This window comes from Octopus sinensis, linkage group LG10 (genome assembly GCF_006345805.1).
Source record: "Octopus sinensis linkage group LG10, ASM634580v1, whole genome shotgun sequence".
NCBI lineage: Eukaryota > Metazoa > Mollusca > Cephalopoda > Octopoda > Octopodidae > Octopus > Octopus sinensis.
In genome coordinates this window covers 24407425-24434172 of record NC_043006.1, presented here as the reverse complement: position 1 = coordinate 24434172, position 26748 = coordinate 24407425, and the positions used below count along the sequence as shown (strand labels likewise).

General features: G+C 34.7%; 1 protein-coding gene and 1 long non-coding RNA gene across 13 annotated transcripts in view; one reads left to right on the top strand and one right to left on the bottom strand.

Annotated features, from left to right (window-relative positions):
• Positions 1-26748, top strand: part of LOC115216500 (phosphatase and actin regulator 1) — a 343004-nt gene that overhangs the window by 215956 nt on the left and 100300 nt on the right. For all 11 annotated transcript variants that reach the window (XM_036506369.1, XM_036506363.1, XM_036506364.1 and 8 more), the window contains one exon: positions 16150-16257. In XM_036506369.1, the coding sequence (XP_036362262.1) occupies positions 16150-16257 (108 nt within the window). The remainder of the gene's footprint in view (positions 1-16149; positions 16258-26748) is intronic.
• LOC118765053 lies at positions 13707-25621 on the bottom strand. Of its 2 annotated transcripts, none has more exons than XR_005000898.1 (4): positions 25591-25621; positions 25474-25501; positions 17645-17786; positions 13707-13866 (listed from the first exon to the last, which is right to left on the bottom strand). It is a non-coding gene; the product is annotated as an uncharacterized LOC118765053 (long non-coding RNA). The 2 variants fall into 2 exon arrangements; XR_005000897.1 differs by lacking the exon at positions 13707-13866 and adding an exon at positions 16432-16971.

Genomic DNA, 26748 nt, shown 5'->3' with positions numbered 1-26748 from the left:
CCATAACAGAGGAATTTAAGACTGGCTGCTCCTGATGGCCTGTAATAGAGAAGAAATTTCATGTGGAAGCAAGGTCTGTAATTTAAAGGCCTTAGAGATAATTTGGTAAAAAAATACAAAGTCCTAGTAAGTAGGAAAACAGACAAATCACAAATCCCTTCAGGGACATGGCCATGCTCAATATGTAGAAAAGGTGTTGGTAGAATCTCCATAGTGTATATCTAGTGCAAGCTATGCACACATCAGAGGAAGGTGACCTATCAAACTAATTACGTAAACAGAATTCCGATTGATCAAAAGTGTCTTCTTGTCTCAAGCTCTGATTTTCTGTCTATTCTTGTCAGAACCTTTGATAAGGAGTATCGAAATTTTAATCCCTTTCACACTTATAAAATGTCAAGCAAACTTTAAAATTTGTCATTACTGTTTTAGCCAGGAGACCAAACTGATAGTTTGGTAACCCACTAAAATAAACATTAAAAATCAAAAGGAGGAAATAAACAGCTTTGCAAGTTTAATCCAGTGTTTATTGAACAAGAAAGGTGCGAAATTTAAGAAGCGACTTGTTAGAATCTACACATGTGTGAGGAGACATAAACAGGAATAGTAAAAATCTCTTATACCAAAAGAACTAGTGTTCTATGAAGAGAACATAAGATTGCTGCATAATTCAACATGAATGTGAAACAACATTAAACATTGTATAAGGTAAATGAAGGTTTCAGTAGGAACGCTAAGTCATAGTCATTTAGTGAGTTTATATGTGCAAGGATGAATTATGATGTCGTTGATGTTAGAAGCAGTAAGAGCTGGTAGCAGCGATGTTGGCAGTGATGAATTTCATTATTCTAACATGGAGAAAGTGAGCAATAGCTTCCTGGAGACTAGACGCTAGCTAGACTTCTTAGGTGGAGAAAAACTGATTTATTTAAGGAAATTGCTGGGCTCCATTGCAATAGGTAGAAACTCCAAGCAATGTAAAATATGACCTGGACCGTGATTAACAGCATAAACATCAAACTTCAAAAAGTAGTGAACAATTTAATGGTTTTAGTAAATTCATACAGAAAGAGTAAGCATTGTACTGTACATCATTTTTCAACAAAAAAATTTCTAAAAAAATTCTGGAAACAATCTACTCATGTAATTTATTCATCCCCTAAAGTTTACTTTTGTTTTTGCAAAAAAAAAGTGCGTAAATTACACAGGTTTTTATGGTACTTATATTTATTCGCTTTATTGATGGTAACCAAACCATAAATCAGTTCTTTAGTTGCAAAGAAATGCCACTCATTACAAAAAATCAAAATATTTTTGACATTTTATCTGCCTACCTCATAAAATGGAATTTGTCCTGGAATTCGTGTTGGAATATGTACTGATGGGGTACCACGTATGATAGGCTCTATTAAAGGTTTTGTATTTCTCATACAACAGCAAAATCCTAATGTTATATGTACTCATTGCTTCCTACATAGAGAAAGAATACCAGTTGAGTTTAAGTGAGTATTAAACCAAGTTGTTGAAATGGTTATTATATTAAAAGTAGGTTGTTGAAGTGTTGCTTATTTGAACAAATTTGTCTTGATATGGATTCCCAGCACAAACACCTTTACACAGAAAAGTCAGATGGCTTTCAAAAGGTGAGGTGCTATGTTGCATACATGAACTCCAGAAGGAATTGCATCCATTTTTTAAAGAAGAAAAGCATGACCACTTTTTGGAATATCTACAATGTGAAGTTTGGGTTTCCCAGCTGGAATATTTAACAGAGATATTTGCACAACTTAATAGCATATTGCCACTTTGGCTATGTTTTGATATAACTCTCAGACTTGTCAACAACACAGCTAACCCAATCAGCTGTTAGGTACAGCTTTTGGGTAAATTCTGTAAAAAAATTTTATTTATTTTTGTAGGTGGAAATGTACATTTCGTTTGATGTCAGTATAAAGTGAAAGAGAAATTGACAGGGACGTGTGTTTGTGTTGATAGAGGGTGCGAGACAGAAAGTGTGTATGTGAGAGAGAGAGATGTGTTGCTGTGTATTTATGTATGTACGTGTATATGGCAGATAATGGGTGTACATATGTTTGTGTGCGTGTGTGACTGATCCTAGCCATTTTACACATATACAACAACACCTCTCTCTCTCTAAGTCAATCACTCATGCACTCACTTGCTAAAACAAGATGCAAGAAAAACTAAATTGGTAAAAAAATTTATGCTATCATTCTCTCCCTCTATCTCACTCACACACAGAATAAGACACACCTTCTCTCTCTCTCTCTCTCAAACACACACTCACTAAAAAGGATACAAGAAAAAGTAAATAAAATTTACACTACCTCTCTCTCTCTCTGACACATACATCAACACACATGTTCTCTTTCTCTCTGACAACACACGCCTCTCTCTGTCAATCACTCACACACACTCACTTAAAAAAGATGCAAGGAACGATAAATAAAAAAGTGTACATTGTCACTCTCTCTCCCTCACACACATACACCTTCTCTCTCTCTCTCTCTCTCACTCAGCTCACATACACACACAACACACACTTTCCGTCTTGCACTTCCCATCAACACATACAGACATCCCTGTCATTTTTCTCTCTCTTTCATTTTTTACTGACGTCAAACGAAGTGTACATTTCCAGCCACAAAAATAAATAAAATATTTTTACAGAATTTACCAAATGCTGTATCGTAACAGCTGAGCTGTGTGTACACGCCTTTGTGTCATGCCATTACTTTGTAGTTTATGCTATGCTAACATGTATAAAATCCCTTTTGAATAAATTTTAGAATTTATGTACAAAGTGCACCACAATATTTTGACTTCTTATGTAAAAAAAAGTTTGGGAACCACTGATATAGACAGTATTATCCAATGAATGCTTGTGCAGTGTTTTTCCCTCAATTCATTCATTTATTAACAGACAATATGAGACATGTGAAGTAGTTGATTCAGAGCAGTAAATATAGGGTTTCATGTGCAGTCCCAGGAATTTTTCATAGGGAGGGCACAAGATCAAAATGGAATGCAATTCCAGGAGAAAAGGGTGTAATAACATTATTTAGAAGGGTGCACTTCTTTTCTTGAGAGGGGCACAAGCCCCTCAGGCTACCCCCTCCCCTGGGTCTGCCCCTGGGTTTTGTTATTTGAGTAACACAACATCAAGTCTCAGGAACACATGCAGACCTGTTCAAGTGCAGCATCGTGAGTAAAAGGGAAAGAATGACATTGATGATGTTGATGACAATGTTAATGACTCTTTCAACACCTCTTTCGTTTAATTTTTTCTAATTGCTCTCTCTCTCTCTCTCTCTCTCTCTCTCTCACACACACTTGAAAGGAATGTGTTGCTTTCTTAATTTGCATTTGAAAGAATTTAAAGATATTCTGCTGAAATCACATATATTATCTAGAAATTTTATAGGTCAATTATTTCACAAGCTATTTTTTTTTATATAGCTATGTTTCCATTAAAAAATAATTGCTACTTAATTTATCAGGCTATTTGTAATTAAGATACAAAAATCAGTGAACTCTGTCCTCATCTCGAATTGAGTCACTAGATCTTCACCAGTATGTGTGTTATGCTCTTATAGGAAGAAGGTATCCATTGTAATAGTAAGGGGATGTTGATGATGACAATAGCTTTTAGAGTGTGCAGCTCCAGTTATTTGTCTGATTTCCCTGTTAGCAGTGATTTCAAAGGAATGTTCAGTTGTGTAGGTAATTTGCTATTTCTGGTTATAGCAATGTTTTTAAATTACATAAAAGATGAATGTCTTTTTTTCTTTCTTTTTTCCTTTGAGCTGGTTGTAGATTTCATGAGATTTATTACCTGTTCATTTCATGTTTTAGGACCAGTTATTATTATAAGTATTTGGTGAAAATTAACTGATACTGAGCAATGACTCAAGTAATTTTTTTGGAGATGATTAAATGAAGTCAGATAAGGTTACAAAGTGTCAATACTTTTGTAGATCAGATCCAAGCTTTGTGATGTTTTTTTTGTTTTTAAATTCATTAAAAATCAGTCCATTATTAATGTGGAGAATGGACTACTTTTGGAAAGAGTTTTTGCAAATGATGTGTGCAATTATTTATTTAATAGTTGTTTAATGTCGCAAGAAATGTAGAAGCTACTACTAAGAAGATGAGAAAATTAAAATAGTTGAATTTTTGGAATGGTGATAAAGATTACAAGAACTTCAATAATACTCTTGTATTTTTCTCCGTCACAACATATGAATGAGAAAGTAAAGGGTGATAGATGAATAAGGAAGGGAGGAGTAATGGCAAACTGGTGGGATGGTGAACATTCAATGCTGAAAAGAAAAATCAAACAGCATTTCAACTGTATGTAAGTATATGTGTGCATGTACAAGGGAAGTATGTGAATGTATGTGAACATTGACTAGTGTATTAATTTGATTTACCATCCATACTTATATATATAAAATACTACAATTAGCTGTCATTTTTGATGACACAGGCCCAGCTAGTAAGAAATATTCTGAGATTAGAAGGAATGTGCTGTATGAGCGACTGATCAATTGGTGAAAGAATAATTAAGTTAAAAGTTGAATGTTAGATGCAGCTCAACTTTTTTTCATTTTTTTCATTGTTCTTTTCTTTGGGTGATTATAACTAAACCTTCCTCTAGCAATGCAATAAATAAATGTTTCAATTATAAATTACCAAGTTTGTTAAAGAGAAACAATTGTTATTTAGAAGTTTGTGACATTTACATCAAATTTTGTTACTATATTTTTGTTGAAATACACTGCCTTTGTTTGAATTTTGAAAATGAAGAATTTAGTAAAATGATTAAACTGATAAATGGGAAATGAATTAACATGAAATTTTTGATGGAACAATTTGATTTAGAGAACTTTCAAATATGAAGTTTGTATCTTAGGGCTACAGGTGGTCTCAAGTGTTTTGTCACCAAGTGGGTTAAGACAATGGCTGTTGTATATGGAAAGAAAGATCATATTGGTGAGATAGTTATAAGATGTCAGATGTAAATAGTGACCACGATTTAATGTACTACTAATAGCTAATTAATGTAGATTATATCCAGGGTAATTATTGTCCTTTGATATCATTACTATTTCAATATAGATATTTAGCTATATGGCATAAAGCTCTAATTAAATAACCGTTATTCAAATATTGTTTGTGTCATTAAGTCTGATGTATCAATAAGATTTGATCATTTGTTAAAGTTTGATGTATCAGTAAGGTATCACTGATATCCCAATACCTAATTGAAGGAGCCTCTCTGTGGTTGACAAACCTATTAGAGATAACAGCCAAATTTCTATCAATCAATGTACAGGCTTAAAAAATTATAAATATTCATTGGATTATATCCTCCATAGATATTATGCTTGAAAAATTATAAGCTGGGTTGGTCATGGTTGGAACATTTTGACAACAACTTGCTCTAACTTGAAGCTTGTAAATAAAGGGCACTGGTGTTTCTCATTCACTGGTTTTGATCATTGGATTTTGGCCATGTTGGATCACTACTTCTGTTGAGTCTATTTATGTATGATTGTTGTTGTCATTTAGCCCCAGGTCAGCTCTGATCCAGTAGACTTTGGTTTAAAAATGTTTCAGCTGAGATGATCTCGTTTTAGGGGCATCTAGCTCTATACTTTCCAATGTGTTGATCATATCAAACCCCTTCCCTGAATGTAGTCATCTCTCATGAGAATAAAGACCTGGAAATTACACTTAAAGTTCATGCTTGGACAAGAGTTTTTTTTTTAACTAGCAATTGCCCATGCATACAAGTCTCTGTCCTCTTGTACACTACCAGGAAAATAAGGGTTGATATACCTTGGCACCAGTCTCATTGTTGGTGTAGTTGTTAGAAAGCAAAAAGCCAAGGCAAATACCACAAAGTATCTCCTAATGTTTTCAGCAATCCAACGTTTTGAACTAGTACTTTATGATAATATAAATAATAATAAAGTCTGTGTAATGATTACCTACAGTGATCTAAACCCAAGCTAACAAACTGTTCTGTCTCCAAGATTCTCTTGTCATAACCACCATTTTTCCCCCTACTCAAATCTTAATTACTCCCCTCATCTTGAAATACTTCTAAGCAGCTGAGAATGCTTCATAATAATTCAGTTTCACTTAAAATTTATACTATTACCTATTATCCATTATAATCATTAATGTCCTTAAACCTTAATTCCACCTTTTAGAAACAACTAATTATTTTCTCTGCTCTTCTTCACCTCCTCAATTAATCAAACTCATCTGTATCTTAAGCCATCACAGTCTCCCCAACTAATTCACAATGTTGTCATACCTAATCTGATCAGCTTCTTCCCTCTTAAGAAAATACTTTGTAAACATAAAATGACATTAGTTTATTTTATCAATGCTGTTTCACTTCTTTCTTCATTACAGTTAAGGTACAGTTATCTTGTTTTGATTTTTTTCTTTATTGCTCACATCTAGTATAGACATAGTAGTTGATCAGTCTTCATTAAATTTGGAGACATTCTCAGCACCAACTGCTCTACATGGGAGATGGGAGTCTACAGACTACGAAGTCAGTTGCTGTAAAGCTGCAGGCTAGCTTTGATCCAACTGACTTCTGGTTTATAAATGATTGGCTAAATGACAAGATGAGATCTGAAGATCTTTTGTAGCAGATAACAGCTTTCCTTTACCTCATTAAAGACCACACTTCATGCTTCAACATGTAGTGGTTAATTATATGTGGTGCAGTATTGCAGTCTGGACATGTTGGAGCACTGCCACTGTTTAGTCTATTTATGTCTGATTGTTGTTGTCAGGTTAGCCCAAATCCAGTAGACCTTGGCTTAGAGATGTTCCAGCTGTGGTGATAATCTCATTTTAGGGGCATCTAACTCCACTCTTTCCAATGTGTCCTTTCCTTATTTCAGATGGTATGATATGATTTGGAATAGATTGTTTTAAGATGGTACAGTGTGATTTAAAAGAAATGTCACTAGTGCATCAAACTAGTTGGCTTTTCTGTAAATGTGTTGATTTAGTGGCATTCACAGTGAGGAAGGGTTCAGTCAGAGCACCATAGTTACTATTATATAACTAGTTATTCAAGAAATTTTATTGGGGTAAGATTACACTTGAAAGAGATTATGTTTATACACTTTCCTACAGCAATTATATACACTGTATCAGTGTATATACATTGACACTAATAGCCGTGTATGTGTTTGAGTGTGTGATAGCTAACTCTATAGTTAGAATTGTAAAAAAAACACAACTGTTGAGTTGAGATAAAAGAAAACCTTTAAAAGGAAGTATTAAAGTATGTTTTAGCTAACTGAGTCTCAAAGATGAGATCACAATATATTTATATATGCACTGATACGGAATTACAGAACTATCCAACCCATCCAACCAGATCCAAGAAATGTGAACTTTATAACACAGTAGTGATAGTCATTGTGGTTAGCAACAAATACAGAGCAGCCAAAAAGTATATTAGCAAGTATGATTAGTAAGTTAATAATTGATAAACCTCTAATTAGTATTTTAGGTCCTCATGGAATGGATAAAACATATTAAAAAAGGTAATTTGAAATTATAAAAAAAGCAAAATAGCTTTATTCATACTTTTTAGTAATATACAATTTGCCTACTTCTTCACTGCTTAATTATAGCAAAATCTTTCATCTTCAGTTATGTTTTTGGGTGAATGCCAACTTTAAAGGCTGTTTGTTAGTTTATTGTTGCTGTAGATCAAAATAGAAGCTGGTACATCTCCTCCTCTTTTCACTATGTGAACCACTTGTTGAGGAGTGAGTGTTCAATACACTCTGACACTACATCCAGTTTTCAGTGTCCTCTTTTCCTACAGAATGTGCTACTCAGAACTACTAATTTCTATACCCTTCATCACAAGTACATCCTAAACAAAGTGAATTTATCCTGAAAGTCAAATACATTCTCTCACACTCTCTCACTACTTGTATGTGTGTATGCACATGAGAGAGAGAAAGAGAGAGCGAGAGACAGACAGAGACAGATACACAAGTATCTCAGAATAAGCAAACTCCAAACAACAGATGCATGTGTGCCAAAAAAACTTTTGCTTTTTGCCTAAGGAATTCTTCCTCAAGTTTCATCATTGAGTATTTAGACTGGGCTGGTAATTACTCTTGTAACATGCTTAACTTTAAATATTACAATTAAGAGACAGCTCAATGGGAAATGTTTACCTCATTCTTCCATATTTTCACTAAATTATGTTTCCTTATTATTACCAACAAGTCTTTTATTTCACAATTGAACTAGTATCTTCAGTTTTATAAAATATCAAATGAAACAGTCTTCAACTTGTATTAGTAAAAGATAATGTAAAAATTATGTCAACACTTTTGTAGTTTGTTAAATAGTAAATCCTGTTCGTAGATCGCCATTGCTCAACAGTGAGGATTTAGGTATTTGATTAACTGAATTACCTGCTCCTGGATTAATATTTAAGTGACTGAGTATTCCACAGACTTAATGTAATTCTCAGACAAAATCAGTGACACACAATGTGATAAGATTGTATCTTTTGAATTGCAAGTATAATCCTCCTGATGGGCTTGTATACATCTACCCATTTTCACTCACATGGTACAGGTTAACCCAAGGCTAGAGAAAAGGATATACAAATTTTGAAATAGTAATTTTGATAATTTCTTACATATTAGTTACAACTCTGACCATACATATATGTATTCAGGACCACATTAAAGAAAACTCTTTCATTGGTCTTTCCTGTTGTTATTACTACTGTTGCTGTGTTGTTGTCGGTTTTTCTGAAGTTCCTGTCTTCATTTAAACCTCAATACAGTCTCTTCTTTGACTAGTAGCCCTGTTTAACACTTCCATCTTGTCCTTAGTTACCATTACCAGATTTCTAAGCAGTCAGACCAAATTTCCAGTTCTCTCTCTACAGTTATTGACTCACAAGTGTTCAAGCTCAGTATCAGCTGAGATCAGTCTGAAGATGATCTTTCAGCAAAGTTCATGAGCATTGTGGATATTTGGTCTTGATGGCCTTTCGTAACTATGTCAGCAAGTTGACATAGTACTCTCCATTGATTGTGTGGCTCTTGAACAGAGTCAATAAACAATGCCTTTTGCATCTGATAAAAACTGAGGTCTTTACCTTCCCTACAGATGAAATGAACTTGGCTATCTTTGGAGCAGGTGAGGAGGGGTGTCTGATTGTCTCTTCGTCTCTGACTCAAAGTGATGAACTCAACACCCATCGTGGGTAAGGAAACATTCAAGGAAACCAGCTGGATCTGCCTCAAACAATGTCAGATTTTTCTATGATGTGATCAGCCTGGTACACTTTTGATCAGATGTCAGTAAACATGACACCCACTGAGCAGAAACTTTTGTCATACCAAGTTCATTGTGCAGAATATTCTCAACTATCTCACAGGATATGCTAACAGTACTGGCTATTTGATTTATAGTCAGTCACCTGTCATCCATCAACATGTAGTGAACACAATGTTTTGCTTGGCAGTGGCAGGACATCCAGATGTTGGATCATCTCCAAGACTCTCCCTTACCCTCCTAAATTCAGCTGTACCATTTTTGCACTGTTGATAAAGTTGTCAGTATGAATGTCATTGGGGCTAAATTGTTTTTTTCTGGAGGTACTTGATAACATCAGGATGCCAAATTTTGTCAATTTTCATGAGAAGTTGCAACTAGTTGTGTTTGAAGTCTTCTTTGAACAGTCAGATGTCAGTTCATCTGGAAAGAAACAATGAAATTATTAATAAATGTTGAAATTAATGTATGCAAGATTTCACAGCTCTAACATTACTCCTTCATAGTCAACCTATGAACATTTCAGCCCATTCTCATATATATATATATATATATATATGTGTGTGTGTGTGTGTGTGTATATATATATATATATATATATATATATATATATATATATATAATGGAGAAATTGTACAGAATGTATAAATAGCTGATGAGTAAAGCACTGGCACATTTTCAATTACCTGTTATCCGTAGATTTACTGCAGGAACTTCGTAGCGGCAGTTGAGGTAACAGTATTAATAAGATAGGAGATGGAATGTGTAATAGACTTTATCAAGTACAACACATGTTTCGAACTGTTCTGTGTTTCTTCAGGTACATCAATAAAAAGTCGCAATAGAGATTTCTTGAGTTGGCTTATGTACTGCTATTTGTCCATCAAATTCAAGAATAAGTAAAATCAGTGAAAAATTATTGAAATGTAAATTAGCCCAAAAAGGCTCTGAAATAGTGCATCCTCAAGAAAGATGAATGTGATTTTTGAACCCTGCGTCCCCAAAAGGTCATTGTCCATAAATAATAATCAAAAATTATAATTTGCCACTAGAAATAGCTCAACTTTTAGATCAACAAATCTCCCACTCTCTACCTGTCATCATCCCACTCTCTCTTTTACTCCTTAACCTATCCCTATGCATTTATCCCTCTCACTCTCTCTCTCTCTCACTCATACACACACACACACATTGCTGTCATTTTCTTTAAAACTTCATCTTGTAATGTTTACTTTCATGATGCACAAAATGCTACCTTCTAAATCTTGTTTTCTGATGGGTAAAAATGATCAAATTTAAACCCCTGTAACATTTTTCAAAATTTTTTCTGGTATCACAAAATCAAATTTGTGACAGCAACAGTAAAGATCTCTCTCTCTATTTGTCTTTCATTTTTCACATTTCTCAATGTAAACTCCCCCCACCTCTGTAAATGTCTATTGCTCACACTGAGTGTGTATGCATGTGTAAGGAATTTCATTAGGGTGACAGTGATTTAAAAAAATATGTTAAAGATGATTTATTTTAATAGCATACTTTTCTGTTAATAAATATATTTTTTCTTACACACAGACTTGTTTGGTGTCGGGTGGGGATTAAAAAATTAAATTACAAAATAATTTTTTTGTTGTTGCTTAAATCCAGCAATGTCTTTACCATAAAGATGTCTACCATTGAAGTTTGTAGAGGAGGATGTGAACAGGACAAAATTAGTCTAGGAGAGGGTGACTCATAAATTTTCAAAAGTTTCATTTTCATAAAAAGCTCCCCACCACCACCATCATTTGCAAAGGTCTGGTGAAAAAAAAAAAGGAATTCCAATCAAAACAGAAAATCCAACTTATGTGGGTGTGCTATTCCAAAAGTCCACCAAGGCACTCTTCCATGAAAATTGCCCAACTACAAGAGGTTACTCAGCTGTATATGTATATATATATATATATATATAATCAATTTAGGGTAGCAAAAAAATTCAATAGAAATTTATCGCTACCAGCGGCCTAGTGGAAAAGAGAAAATAGTCAAAAACTAAAATATATAAATATAACAATTTAGAAATGGCCTTAACAGGCCATTCGTCCACCAGAGAGGGCAGCCAGATGTGTCCTAAATTGTTATATATATATATATATATATATAAAAATATATATATATAGGCGCAGGAGTGGCTGTGTGGTAAGTAGCTTGTTTACCAACCACATGGTTCCGGGTTCAGTCCCACTGCATGGCACCTTGGGCAAGTGTCTTCTACTATAGCCTCGGGCCAACCAAAGCCTTGTGAGTGGATTTGGTAGATGGAAACTGAAAGAAGCCCGTCATATATATGTATATATATGTATGTGCGTGTATGTTTGTGTGTCTGTGTTTGTCCCCCTAGCATTGCTTGACAACCGATGTGTCCCCGTCACTTAGCGGTTCGGCAAAAGAGACCGATAGAATAAGTACTGGGCTTACAAAGAATAAGTCCCGGGGTCAAGTTGCTCGATTAAAGGCGGTGCACCAGCATGGCCACAGTCAAAATGACTGAAACAAGTAAAAAAAAAAAAAAGAGAGAGAGATATATGTAAGTGACAATTTTGTTGGTGTGTTGTGCATGTTGCTATACTTGATTATACCATGTTTACATCACGTTAAAGACTTTTACTGAAACAATTGTAGCAGTACCATATAACTCATTTATCAGGTTATGTTTATATATGTGAGTGTGTATGTTTATATATGTGAGTGTGTATGTTTATATATGTGAGTGTGTAAGTGTGTGTAGCTTTGACTCTGGGGTGCAGCTGTGGCCACATGGCTTCTGGTTTAATCTTTCTCCCTGTTTTGGCAATTATCTTCTGCTATAGTCAACCAGTGCTTTCTGAATGCATATGATAGATGCAAATTGTATAACGCATTCTCTTGTAAGTGTGTTTGTACACATATCATCTTTATGTTTACTTTGTGCATATCTCTCGAAATTTGCTGGGGTTCAGATTATGACATCGTTGACATAGGCCTTTCGATGAATTGTAAATTGTCTAGCAGCTTTGTGCTTTCAAAAATGACTGAAATGAAAATTACTTTACTCAAAAAGACAAGTACAAATTTGCCATCAGGCTGTAAAAAAAATGCCTTAGTCATATGTATTTACCTAACCAATGCTGGCATGGGTTGGATAATTTGACCGCATCATGTTCTAGTATCTGTTTTAGCATGGTTTCTGTGTGTGTGTGTGTGTGTGTGTGTGTATGGAGAGAGAGTGAGAAAGAGAAAATGTTTTCACAAAGAAACTCTATCTTCACTAATTTAATAACTCTTCTGAAAATGAGCATTTTGAATTTGTGTGTCTTTTTTTACCATTTCTTTTACTTACGAGTTAGTAACAGAAAACACATCCCTTTTCTTCTCAATAGGGTGTTTCATAAAAACAATAAATTTTCATATTTAACTAAAATATCTTCTCAACTCATAATTAGCATGCAACATAGTGTGTGAGTGTTGCACACAATATCTTCATTAATCAACTGGTAGAGTTTTATTTCAATTTCCCATTGTCAAACTGGGATAATTAGATTCTTCTATCAGATTTACATCTGGAAGAACCTAAATTTTATTTTTGTAATTAATGGTTTGTAACAGTAAAATAATAGTTCAATCTTATTTAATGAAACACATCATGTGCACGTGCGTGTGCACACACACAAACATGATTGTGCAGTTCAGAAATTTACTTCACAAGCCACATAGTTTTGAACTCAGTCCCAATGTTTGAACTTTGACCCTTTCGTTACCAACCCAGCTGAAACTGGCTCTGGCTCTGAGTACAAATGTTTTGTTTTCATAAGTTTTGAATTAAAATCTTCCACCAAACCTTAGTCACAATTTATGTTCCTAACACTAGCTGAATGATAACGAAGTTATTTTACTAAATTCTTTTGTTATATGTAAAGTAATTGAAAGAAATACAGAACATCTCAAAATAAATACAGTAATGAAAGGGTTAAGCAAGTGTCTTCTACAATAGCACTGGGTTGACCAAACCCTTATGAGTGGATTTGGGAAGCAGACTGGAAGAAGTCCATCATATGTATTCATGTTGTAAAATTTTAGTTTTGAAAAATTTAATTACCCTAAATAAATACAATGTGTAGAAGTGTATCTATCAACTCTTCAGTGTTTGTTTTAGTTTTAGTCATAACATCCATCCACTTAGCTGTGGTCTTGCCAGGACACCACTAAAATATACAAAATAAACACAGTTTTTTTTTTCTTTTTTTATATGATATTTTTAAAAAATGGAAACTTTCGTTTATTTATTCATTGCTATCAGAATCATTTGTATTCTGAGTTAAAAGTTTTCCTTTGAAATATTTTTTTTGTTGTTGCCTAGTCTGGAGGAATTGCTATTGCCCCTGACCTTTGCAGGCCATGCAGGTTTTCTAAGATTAGTGAGCTTCATGCTATTAATGTTTCATTTAAACTGTTGAGGTCAGAACTTGTGGGGAAGACCTGAGGATAGAAAGGATACAGTGTGTTAATGTTCTGGGGAAGAAGGACTGAGAAGAGCAGCAAGTGTGGCGCTGAGTGAATCTTCAAAAATAGTGTCTTGCCCCATAAACATAAATGCAGTAGTTCAGAGAATTTAAATCAAGTAGGCTCCTTATTGTTACTTGATCTGACTGATTTCATAGAATAGCAGCCAAACAACCATTAAATTACTCCCTACTGTCTTAAAAGGCCTTGGAAGTGGATTTCTTAGACATCATCATCATTTATCGTCCGTTGTCTATGCAGTCATCTCAGTGAGCGAGGCAGGCTACCCTGAACTGACGACGAGCAATAGACTCAGAAACATATGTCTTCGGGTGCCTTGTCTCGGTTTGCTGGGTGATTGCCTCCCCTTTGCAAATATAAGGACACAGAAAATGTGTCAAAGCCGACAGGAGATGTCGATGTTTCCTAGGGCTAAATGGCGGTGGTGTAATTCCTTTACAGGACTGTCACATTGAATTGACAGTATACGACCACTATATATATATATATATATATTATATATATATATATATATATTATATATATATAGAGAGAGAGAGAGAGGGAGGGAGGGAGGGAGGGATAGAGGTATGTAAGTCTTTTGGTGCAGAAGTGAGGCATAGCCCTGTGGGAGCTTCCAGTATAAGGGGAGAGTTTACCAGTATAAGAGAAGGGATTTCCTGTACAAGAGAAGGGTTTTCTGGTATTGGTGGTGGGGCAGGAAAGGGTGGGCGCATCACGAACATAGAATGGAAGAAATGGCTAGCTTCACCACAAAATCAATCAAAATACCAGCAAAGGGCAATAGTGAAGCAAAGAAGAATAAAAACACATGAGAATTATGTAAAGTATTTAAAGGGATACAATTCTAGAAGTTTTTAGAGAAAGTAACGAATTACAATTTATGAAGTTATTTTAACTTAAGAATGTTAGCTTGTTACTAATATATGTTAAAGTTTCTTCACTTAGCAGCTGGACATTTCGCACGTGATATGATGGTGTTAAATAGCAGGGCAAGATAAGAAGGTTTGAGAGAACTGAAAAAAGCCCTTTGTGTGTGTGTGTGTGTGAGACTGACTGATTTCAATGGATATGTTGAGTAGCATCCAAATGTCTCCAGTGATGTATATGGTGGCCGTAGAGTTGGTTCTGTAATAAGGAGGGAACAAGGCTACTGGAGTTATGTGATGCAAATAACCTAATAATCTGCAACACCAACTTCTGGAAGCCAGCCAGTCACCTGTTCACCTATCAATCAATCAATCACTAGCCAGGTTGACTTCATTCTCACCAGAAAGTGAGATACATGGTTGTTCATAAATGCAAAGACCTTATGTCTCAATAAGAGGATTGCTATATTTGGAGCACCTTTGAGCGTAAATCAGTTTGCATGATAACGTTTAGCTTGGAGCTAAACAACCTACAATTGGGTATCTCTGCCATAGTAGTTCAATCTGTCAGAGATAGCAACCAAGTCTGCTTAAATCAGATTTCACCAATGGCATGCAGGTGTCGAATGGTTGAATGACTAAATCCAAGCATCTCTGCTAGCTCCCCAACAGTTACGATGAGATTTTGTCCCACCAGGTTTTGCAGGACATCCTTTTTGAGTTCTACAGATCTTCCTGGACGAGGCTCATTTTCTAAGCTGTAGTCATTGGCTTGGAATTTCTGGAACCACTGTTGACACTGAATTACACTTCTTGTTCAATCCCCATATACTGCATTAATATTCCTCCAGTTGTTGCCTTTATTGAACTCATACAGTAAAATATGCCAAATATTCTCCTTTGCTACTTCCATTATAACTTCAAAAAAATAACTGTTAAAATTGAACAGCATTCTTCAAAACTTGCATTAAGAATAAACAAAAGTTAAAATTACTACCTGCTTTTATAGCAAGTTGATGCAGGTAGTTTATCACATTCCCCTCCGACTTTTACTTCATGCAGTTGAAAACACTGCATTATTTATGGGATGACCCAATATATTTTTTAATTAGTTTGAAATTACCCATACAATATTAGATGCTGTCAACCCCCCCCCCCAAGAAAAAAAAAACAGCTATTAAAACAATTTTATTTCCTTTCTCAATCTATTCTAAGTAACATATTGAAGATCCTATTTTGTGTTATCTTTTACTTCCATTTTGTTTTTTAAGGATTTCTTTTCTTAACATTTGAAAGAATATTTCTGGTGTCATAATTTCTATATATATATGTATGTGTGTGTATTCATATATATTTCTCTTGCTTTCAGATTTAGAGAGAAAAATATCTATGCGTTCTACACGAGAGGAGTTAATACGAAAAGGAGTTTTAAAAGAATCTGATGATGTACAGGAAAACCATGTAAATAAATTATTAGGTATGTATCATTTATGGTTCTTTAATATGTAAGTTATTGATGGTAATGAAATTGTTATATGAAAAAAATAAAAGGTACTCCCATTTTTTAAATTTATTTTTAACTACTGTTCATGAATTCTGGAAAAGAAAAAATTTCTTCTTTTATAACTTTGGATTTTTTATAAAACTACACTGTATGTGTGTGTATGTGTTGTACATTTATAATCATAGCTGAGACTCTATTAGCAATAAACTCATATTTTTAATGCTTCTCATAGTTTTGTCCATGCCTTGCTGTTAGTTGTTTAGCCTCAAATCAGTCCTGATCAGTCAGACCTATTGATCAAAGTTTTACCTGTATTCAGACACATTATCTAATTCATCCTTCCTTTTTTTAAGACTGCTATTTCTTCCAGCAGATAGTGACCCTGTGAAGACTCCCACAATGTCAAGACTTTGATGATCTTGTTATTATTTTGTGTGTGGTCAACCCTAAACAAGATGATATATGGCAAAATGCCTTCTTCTCTTGACTATCCCCACTTTTGCACTGTTGATAAAGTTGGGGCATCATCCCTAATGTAACGATTATTTCAGTGTGAATGTCACTGAGAGCTAAACTGTTTTTCTGCAGGTACTTGATAGCACCTCAATGCCAGATTTTGGCGTTTTCAAGAGAAGTCACTGCTTGTTACTTTTGAAGTCTTTGTTGGACAGTCAGATATCAGTTTACCTGGAAAGAAACAATGCAGTTATTAAGGGTTGAAATTAATGCATGCCAGATTTCACAGCTCTAGCATCACTCCTTCACTGACTAGCCTATGAACTTTTCAGCCCACACTCGTAAGCCTACTTTCTCCAATGGGTCCTTACTTTTTTAAGATATGTGATTTGAGGAAGATTTGGTTACTGTGTCTACCATGGCAAGTAAACACATTAGAACAGTGGTTCTCAAACTTTTCAAAAGATTTTATGTGCCAGTCTCCTCACAGTTTTTTCAATGATTCGCAGTCCCCTATAAAAGGTGAGGTAATCAACATGGGGAAAAAATGACATACATTCATGTACCATGAATTCCTGACTATGAACCACATTACCCATAGATCTGCAACCCTGAAAACCACAACTTAATCCAGGCAATGCCCCATTGGGATACAATAAATGCACATGAAAATATGAGGAATCAGTTGATCACTCGGTTACAAGATGAATGAGAAACGAAAAATACCAACAGCACATGTATGATCAACCATTATATCTGCATATTTTCTATCGACCAATCACCCTTGTTGTACAAGTGGGATTAGCAAATGAGTGTGTAGGAGTGACATGGGTTTTTGAGGCCAATGACAAGAAAAGATGATAGCATGCGACAAATTGAAAGTCTTGAAATTTTAAAACTTAACTGTCTCAAGTCATCCTGTTTTCATGATACTTCAGTGTCCTTTCGTAGTCTCCTCGGGCACCACAGACTCCATTTTGAGAACCACTGCATTGGAGCTTCCTTCATTGGCTCATCCCCTGACAGACTGTTGTTATCTGAATTTGCTACAAATATAAGTAAATAAATCATTAACACTACACCATTGTAAAGGTGGACAATGCTGTTAGTTATGTACGAGGTGGTGTCAAAAGGTTCTGTAGTGTGCCAACAGATGGCAACATACAGATGTGTGCAAAGGGAGAACTAGCAGTGATCTTCATGTGACTGTATGCTGAATGACATTACTGTGTTTACTTGGCAAGTTGTGAAATTTGTGTATTTTGTGATCACACGTATGCTGTAGTCAGTTTTGTCATGGACAGGAACAAAGAGCCAACATGAAATTTGCATTAAATTTGGGAAGTCTGCTATAAGAAACATTGAGCATGCTTCAGCAAGCTTATGGTGATGAGGCAATGGGCTGAACACAATGTTTCGAGTGGCACAGCCGCTTCAAAAGCAGAAGAACCTCCCTGGAAGACCTGCTACAATTGTCACACCTGGAAATGTGGTATTGTGCATCAAGAATTTGTACCCCAAGGCTAGACCATCAATTGAGTGTTCTACTATGATGTTTTGAAGCATTTGAGAGAGGACATTCGGTGAAAGCAACTGAATCTACAGAAAGCAAAGAAGTGGATTCTTCACCAAGCTCTGCTCACAAAAACAACATGGTATCACTTCTGCATCTATTCTATTTGCCAGATTTAGAACCAGCAGACTTCCATCTCTTCTCTAAGATGAAAATGTAGCTTAAAGATCAGTGTTTTAACACTGTTGTTGAGATCAAGTGTGAATCACAGAAGGTTCTTGACTTGCTTATGGAAAACGACTTCCAGGCCAGATTCCAAAAGTAGCAGGAATGCTGGGACCAGTGTATCACTAGTCTGGGAACTTTTTAATACCACCTAATAGAAATTGGTGCTTGAAACTGAAATAATGAAATTCTGTGTTAGTTGAGATATAGAAAACCAGAGAGAGAGAGAGAGAGATAGTTTTAATGCCTATCTGAATTTTATTAAATTTATATACAATGAAAAAGTGTGTGTTAGAGAGAAAATTAAGGCATTCTACATTTTGTTATATATAATGAACAATATATTGAATTGAGTGCTATCTAATTTTACTTTCAAACAATTGTGTTGCATTGTATACAGGACAATTTGTTAATCCATTGTAGGTATGGCATTTTCAGATGTGCTGACAATGCAGTCATTCACCTGGCAGTCTCTGTGGAATGGCATTGCATACAAGAGCCATTATTTTAATTTCTGCATGTCTAGTTAGCAAAGTCTTCTAATTAGGTTTTTAGATATATTTGTGATGGTAATATTATAGAAATTAAATTATCTACAGTTTGTGCTTGTGTTGTTTAGCTCCAATTTAACCCAGATATCGAGTAGACCCATCATAATTCTTTACAGATCCAGGACTACATTAGTCTAATGTGATAGCAGTAGGCTGTGACTATAGGGAAGGCTATGGTTTTGGTTCGTGTGTGTGTAGATCTCACTACTATATTGTGGTGCTGAGGTATGACCTAAAAAAGAAATACAACAAATGTGAATTGCAGTATTTGTAATGTTCAGTAGATGAGTGTACACTAACAAAGTGATCTGGGAATGAGAGAGAGAGAGAAGCAAGTAATATGTTACTAACAAAATTAATTATGATTACTGAATAGAAATTTGTTGAAACAAGGTTGTATTTTGGTGGTAATAAACACTGAGATATCAAATTTGGAATAGTTTAGATCTGACTGTTAAATGGTTATTTATGAAAGTTAGCCTGCCACTCTATCATTTTAAAGACAAAAGAATACTTTAGTTAATGTTATCTTTCATCTGGAATACTTTTAAGTATAGGTTTTTTTCTCATTCAGAGCTGAGCTAGAGCTAAACAACAACAATGACAATAAAGCAACACACTTCCTTCCATATATTGTTGACTGATAGTGCAAATATACTAAGAACACTGGTACATATAGAGGGAGTGAGCTAAGGTGTATAGTGCAAACATATAATCTGTTTAAGAGCATTTTAATTTTGAATTTATGTTTCAAAAATTTCAATCTGAAATTGCGTGCCAAAAGTGATGTTGTTATACTTTGGAAGGGTCATACTGCCAATAAATACATACACACTGGTTGTCACTCACTTCATTTTTAGCTATATAGTCCAAAACTTTTCATCATGCAATTGTGACCTTTTCAGTAATTTCAATTTCACTGACCAATTTTTAAATTGGTATTATGGTTTGTTCTCATTCGTTAATATTTCTGGTTAATATTGTTTCAAATATTTCTACCAGTTTTGTTATGGAAAGTGCTGTTTTCTGCAAGTGCTTCACCCTTATTGCAGCCCCTATTTGTTCTATGTACTTCTCAAGATTTTTACTCACTGTTCCCAGGATTTTGACAATTATTGGTACTACTGCTACCTTTTTCATCGACCACAACTGCTTAACTTCCCAAGCTAACCTGTCATATCTCTTGTAGTATTATTATTATTATTATTATTATTATTATCATTATTATTATTACTGAGTGAGAGAGCAGTGCATGGTATCAAAGTGACACTGGGGTACAAATATATGAAGCTCAATATACCCATCATGACTACTCGTGTCTGATAAGGGTACACTAGGCACATGCATCGCAACCATATGTACGTGACATGATGATCTCGTATCAAGATAAACAGCACATGACCTTGCAGGTGGAGCCCAGTTAGAATTTTCACCAGGTCGAGTAGCCTATCCCACTCATTAGGTCCCTGAATAGGATTTGTTTTGAGGATGATGAACAAAACACCCATGTTTCCAGAGGATTCCTCTCAACACATGGCTACAATGCTCCCCCACTATTTTTGCTCATGATCAGAGATGTACATATCGTCTGCCACTAAGGGACATAATCAACTGGTTATGGTCAAACAACTGACAAGTAAATCTGTGGTATTGATCAGAATATTTGCTGTAGCCCATCTTTTATACCAAAACGAAACAATGTATATATTATTATTATTATTATTATTATATTATTATTTATTATTATTATATTATTATTATTATTATTATTATTATTATTATTAATAATAATAATAATAATAATAATAATATTAAAGCTGTGAGCTGGCAGAGTCATTTGCACACCGGGAAAAAAAAAAAAGTGGCATTTCTTCTGGCGTTTTATGTTCTGAGTTCAAATACCATCAAGGTCAACTTTGCCTTTCATCATTTTAGAGGTCAGTAAAATAAGTGTAACGATAAATATGATTAGGTAAACAATATTATGAAATGTCGGAGTCAGCAGTTGTAATGATAAAAATTTGTTGTTATAATTGCATACTGTAGGATGTGAAAGATGAACAATGCATGAAGTTTTAAGAAAGTATTTATTTACAATTACGTTGAAAAATATCATACCTCGATGGGCAGGTTATAACATCCAAGAGCATGCGAAAGAAAGTTAGACGTGGTAGAATTTTTTTTTTTTTTGCATAGTTTGGCGTACACAAATTGTTAGTAGTAATCCACAGATAGCGATAGATGATGTTGTAAGAGAACAGAATTAGAACTAGTGAAAGTTGTAGGGTTGTGGGACATTGTCTCACAGTTGCTGACAGTAAATTTCATTTCTCTTGCTGACCATTGTCTTTAGTAGCTGCATTCTTTGTGATCATGATTCTAGCAGTCCATTCCCTAATTGTGTCATCACGAGCCACCTCACTCAGTTGTTGTCAAGAGACTACTTGGGGGTTCTTGCTTTTAGAACTATCCAGAAGGATAGATATATCATTAATATAGTTGGTGGTCTTGTTATCTCTATTCTAGCTTTTGGTGGATTAGAAGAGGTTAGAAAGAGTCAAGTGGTGAAGACATTATTTCGCGCCTAGCTAAAGGCATCTGGAAAATGTAAAACTGCTGTCAGAGAAAAACCATTGTTCCACCGTGGGAAAAATTCTGTTGCAGTGTTAATTTAAATTTGGCTATGGTGGATCGAATCCACTTCATGCATGCAAGATCCACTACATAAGTACCAGTTGAGCACTAGAATCAATGTAATCAACTCCCCCTTCCCTCAAAACCACTGATCTTGTGTTAAAATTAGAATTATTATGATAAAGGCAATGAGTGGCCATTCTTCAAGCTCTTTACATTCTGAGTTCATATCTCACTGAGGTCAACTTTGCCTTGTCTCCATTCTGGAGTTAATAAAATAAAGTATCAGTTAAATACTAGGCTGTGTTTAATCAATTGTTTCTCTGTCCCCAAGACTGTGGCCTGTGCTGATGTAAGAAACTATAATTATTATATTATTATTTTATTATTGTAGTGAAAGTTGTGAATTGGCAGAATTGTTACAGTTTTGGACAAAATGTCTTGTAGAACATCTTCCAGCTGTTTATATTCTGAGTTCAAATTCTGCCAAAGTCAACTTTGCTATTTATCCCTCTGGAGTTGATAAACTACCAGTCAAGCACTGGGGTCAAATAGTATTGACTAAATCCTTCTTTAAAATTACTGGCCTTGAGTCTAAATCAGAAATTATTATTATTATTATTATTATTATTAAGGTATAACTTAACAAAAAGTTCTTATATAAAATTATGATGGAATGTTTTAATACAGATACAAACACATTAAAATAGGTTTTGTGTCAAAGAACTAAAGGCAAAGTCAGGTGGGTTGATATCAAAAGCAAACAATAAATATAGACAGGAAAGAGATTACAGAAATAACACTCGTATGTTTACCTTTCTTACTGTCAGACAACAATAACTTGGAGCAGAATGCTGTCTTTTACCCTAAAACATCTCTGACATAATTACCTAAGAACATGTACTATTTACATCTTACACATGATATCAGCTTCAACAGACAACTGTTCGAGTTGTTCACTCAGTAGATCTATTACTTCTTTATTGTATTTTAGTGTAAGTAGCCGAGTACTTCACAGACAATGATGTATACGCTTCATGCAATACTCCAGCAGACTCTGTGTAGTTAAGCTGTGTATACAATCTATCCAACAAGCTTTTACATAATTTCTGCTTACCTAATTTCACTGCTGTAGACACTTGTCGCAGGTGCTGTGTCAGTATTATAATGAAAACTAGGATTGTAAAACAAACTTCAGTCAAACTAGACAAACAAAGAATTTCTAACTTTGGACTGTTATGGTGCTGCTTGTTTCTGTTGTGAATAACTTCTTAATAAACACTTGATAATCATTGAATGATGCTCTAAACTTTGCATTCAGTATTATGATGTATAGCCTTGGAAGTATATTTTTATTTTGCTCTTCCACTTGTACAAAGATTATCAGAATTTTAGAAAAAAATCATACCAAACTTATTAACACATGCATTATTTTTTTCTCCCACTATTCTTTGTGTGTGCGTGTGTGTACATTCTTACTTTTGAAAGTAACCTATAATCGAATGCTGTTAACAGCTATTTGTTTCAGTTTTATAAACACACACACACACTCTCTCTCTCATTTTGTAGTTGTTCAAAAATTTGTCCATTTCAATGCTATTATTGAAAGAGATTTTTGTTTAACACTGTTCACTATACGCACACACACACAAGACATTATGTCAATGTTTCGTCTATGAATTCTATTCAATTCTGTTGGATACTTGCCTGTTCTTTATCATTCTCCTCTGCTTTGATTACTTTTCACACCTGTCATTTTCTTTTAGAATATCTAATATTTCCCATTTTCTCTTTGTATCATCCTCTGCCAGTAATAATATCCACTGATGGTACACATCTATATTTTTACAGATCTGTTAACCTCCTCTGCCAATTTCCAACCCCTCCTTTCATGAACTGTCATTTCATTCTCAATTTCTTGCATATTGGAGCTTCTAACTTACTACTACTACTATAACAAGGACAATGACAACAACTAGGGTAGTGACTTGACTGAATCATTAGAGCATGTGACAAAATGCCTTGGGGTATTTGTTCCAACTCGTGATGTTTTGAATTTAAATCCTGCCAAGTACCAGTTGAACTCTGAGTCGATTTAATCAACTATCCTCACCCCTCAAAAAATTACAGGTGTTGTGCCTAAATAAGTTTTTATATTAAAATTTTTCTGACCTTCAGTAGATTTTGGAAACAGGTTAAGTATTTTGTATGTGCAGTTGAGGTCACCTTACAGTTTGATGGGTCCCAGCTCAATCCAGCTGTTCTGCACTTTACCCAAAGCTGTTGTATAAATGTTTTATATATTGGCTACAAGTTGACCAAAACTTTACTGGAACTCTGCAAATAACCATCAAAAGTGTGTGTATTGGTAAGAGAGTGCAGAATTGGTAAGTGAATCAAAAACAGCCATATCGTATTCCATGCCATCCCTTTACTTCCAGTAGACTTTGCAATTCTACCATACAAGCCTGATAAAATAGGACCAGACAAGATATTGGGTTAATTATCAACCAAATCTATAAAGGCATATGGCTATGGTCCAGTGATTGAAAACAATAAAACAATGTATCCATATACTCCACCGTTATAGCTGACATCCACTCTAAAGTTAGAATGGCATATGTGATTTGAATTCTGATTGGGAATTTGTTGATTTTATCTGCATGAAATCTTGGGTTCCGGAAAATTAACACAAATTCTATTAAAAGGAATTGTTTATCTTCTCAGTGTTGACTACTGATTCTTCTAGTTTGTTGCTAACATGTGTATGCATCTGCGTGTATGTTTACATCGTTGTAACTTAGTGATTCACCAAAAGAGGTCAATGTACTGGTATTGATTTAAAAAATAAGTACTGGCATTGATTTGTTTGACTAAACTCTTCAAGGCAGTGCCCCAGCATGAAACAAGTAAAATATAAAAGATATATATATAATGAATAAATATACTTTCTAATGTCCACTAACCACACAAACTAGAACAAATTTTGTTAGTGTTTTAACCAGAAGCCAGAACAAAGTAACTTTAAGGCCTGAACTTATAATTCTGGAGTTTGGAGAGATTATGAATCTTTTGCTCTTGGTCTGATCCACTTTATTTATTGTATCAATTTTAGGACAATGAATACTCTCTCATTACTGACATTTGTTTCTAATATACATGTGTGTGTGTGTATGTACACATATGTTTTTATGTGTATGTGCATATATTATATGTACCAAAAATTGTAACAAATTTTAAATCAAAAGTTTTTTTTTATGATTTATGTGCTAAAGGAACTTACAAATCACCATATATGCACAAACAGACAAGTTCAAATATGTGTGCATGTGTGTACACACACACACACACGTGTGCGCATACAGACATACATGTCTATGTAATATATTTACTGATGGAAAATAGTGTTTGTAGTTATTTCTGTTTCTCTGTTGTTAGCTTATTTTAGAATTAGACAGTTTCAGAGTTGGGAAAATGACCATCTGTGAGCCAAAGCATTACTACAAGAATCTTAACTATGTTAATTCATTTGTCCTTTGTTCTTCCTTCATTTATGTACAAAGACAAAATTGTCAATTGAAAACTGAGTAATAAAAAGCTGTTTTGGAGAAAGTTGATTTCAAAACTAACATTATTTTCATCACTTTATTTAAAATTCTACATGTGTTTGGTACACCTTGTAAGGGGCCCAAGATTCGTCTTACTAAAAAATATGCAAAATAGTCTCACTTGACAAATGTGCCGATGTTTGTCCTTTAACTGGGAATGGTGAAACTGCCACAGATATAGCAAAAGGAATTAGATACTTACGACAAGTAACAGCAAAGGCAGACATAATCTGAAAGAAAGGAAATAAATATAAGTATACCAATAAAAGCAGTCACAGGCTTAGAAAAATAAGAAGTTACACAGTATGACAGTACACACCTATATAGAGCAGCACAACCTCTTACTGCACTGTCTTGTGTGTAAATGAGTATACAAGTTATAAGCAGGGTTGCCAGTGTAAAAGTAAAACAAAGCAAAAAAGAAGCTCTTTTGGCACCCTTTCTGTTCAATAGGTAGCAGTCCACTTTTTTCTAAGTATCTATACAGTTCATGGGCCAAAGCACTGACAATAGTTTCCTCATTAGCAAAAGACATGTTATTGGTTGAATATCATCATCATCATCATCATCATCATCATTATTAACATGCCAGACAAAATGCTAAATGACATTTAATCCATCTTTACGTTCTGAGTTGAAATTCCATTAAGGTCATCTTTGCCTTTCATCCTTTTGGGGTTGATAAAATAATCAACGAGCCCCCTCTCCCCAAATTTCAGGCCATGTGCTTATAGTAGAAAGGATTATCATTATCATCATCATTATTATTATTATTATTATTGTGAAAGTTTTTGTTCAGTAGTTTCATGCAATTTTCACTGTAGCACCTAATGCAGGCCCAGGGGTAGATAAACCACATTTTTTAAACATTTTCACAGCGTTAAGGCCTATTACTTGCAGAGTATCCAGTTGCTTTCCTCCAAATTTGCAATGAACATTAATCAGGCTCCTTGAATTGCTGTTAGCTAAAAAAAATTTCCATCACCGATTATGGGCTCCCCAAAAATGCAGATTAATCAGATTTGAGTATACTGCACTTGGTTTTATCTTTGTTTTAGGCCATTTTCCGATGATAAAATATTGACACTACTTACGCATTATAAGTAGTGTATAATATTTCATGAAAACCTTTTTGTCCAGTTTGGCAGAGGAAATGAGAAGAACATTAAATTTTTTGTCAGTGCCCTGTTGATGCTTCATGTTACCATCCCACGCACCACCAGGCCATGTGCATGTGTGTGCAGCTGAGTAAAGGCACAACAAACCCATATGTCCATTCTCCAGAAGTGCCCTGTTAATGTTTCATGTTTCCAATCCTGTGCAACACAGGATGGCCCGGCAGCATGTCTGCTTTCTATGTCATCCACATCTGAACTATATAATGCAAAAGGTTCATACAAAAACACAAACTGCTAACTGTTGTGACTCACAGCCATTAGAGTTTGACCATGTGACCTTTTCCAGAAGCTACACTTGC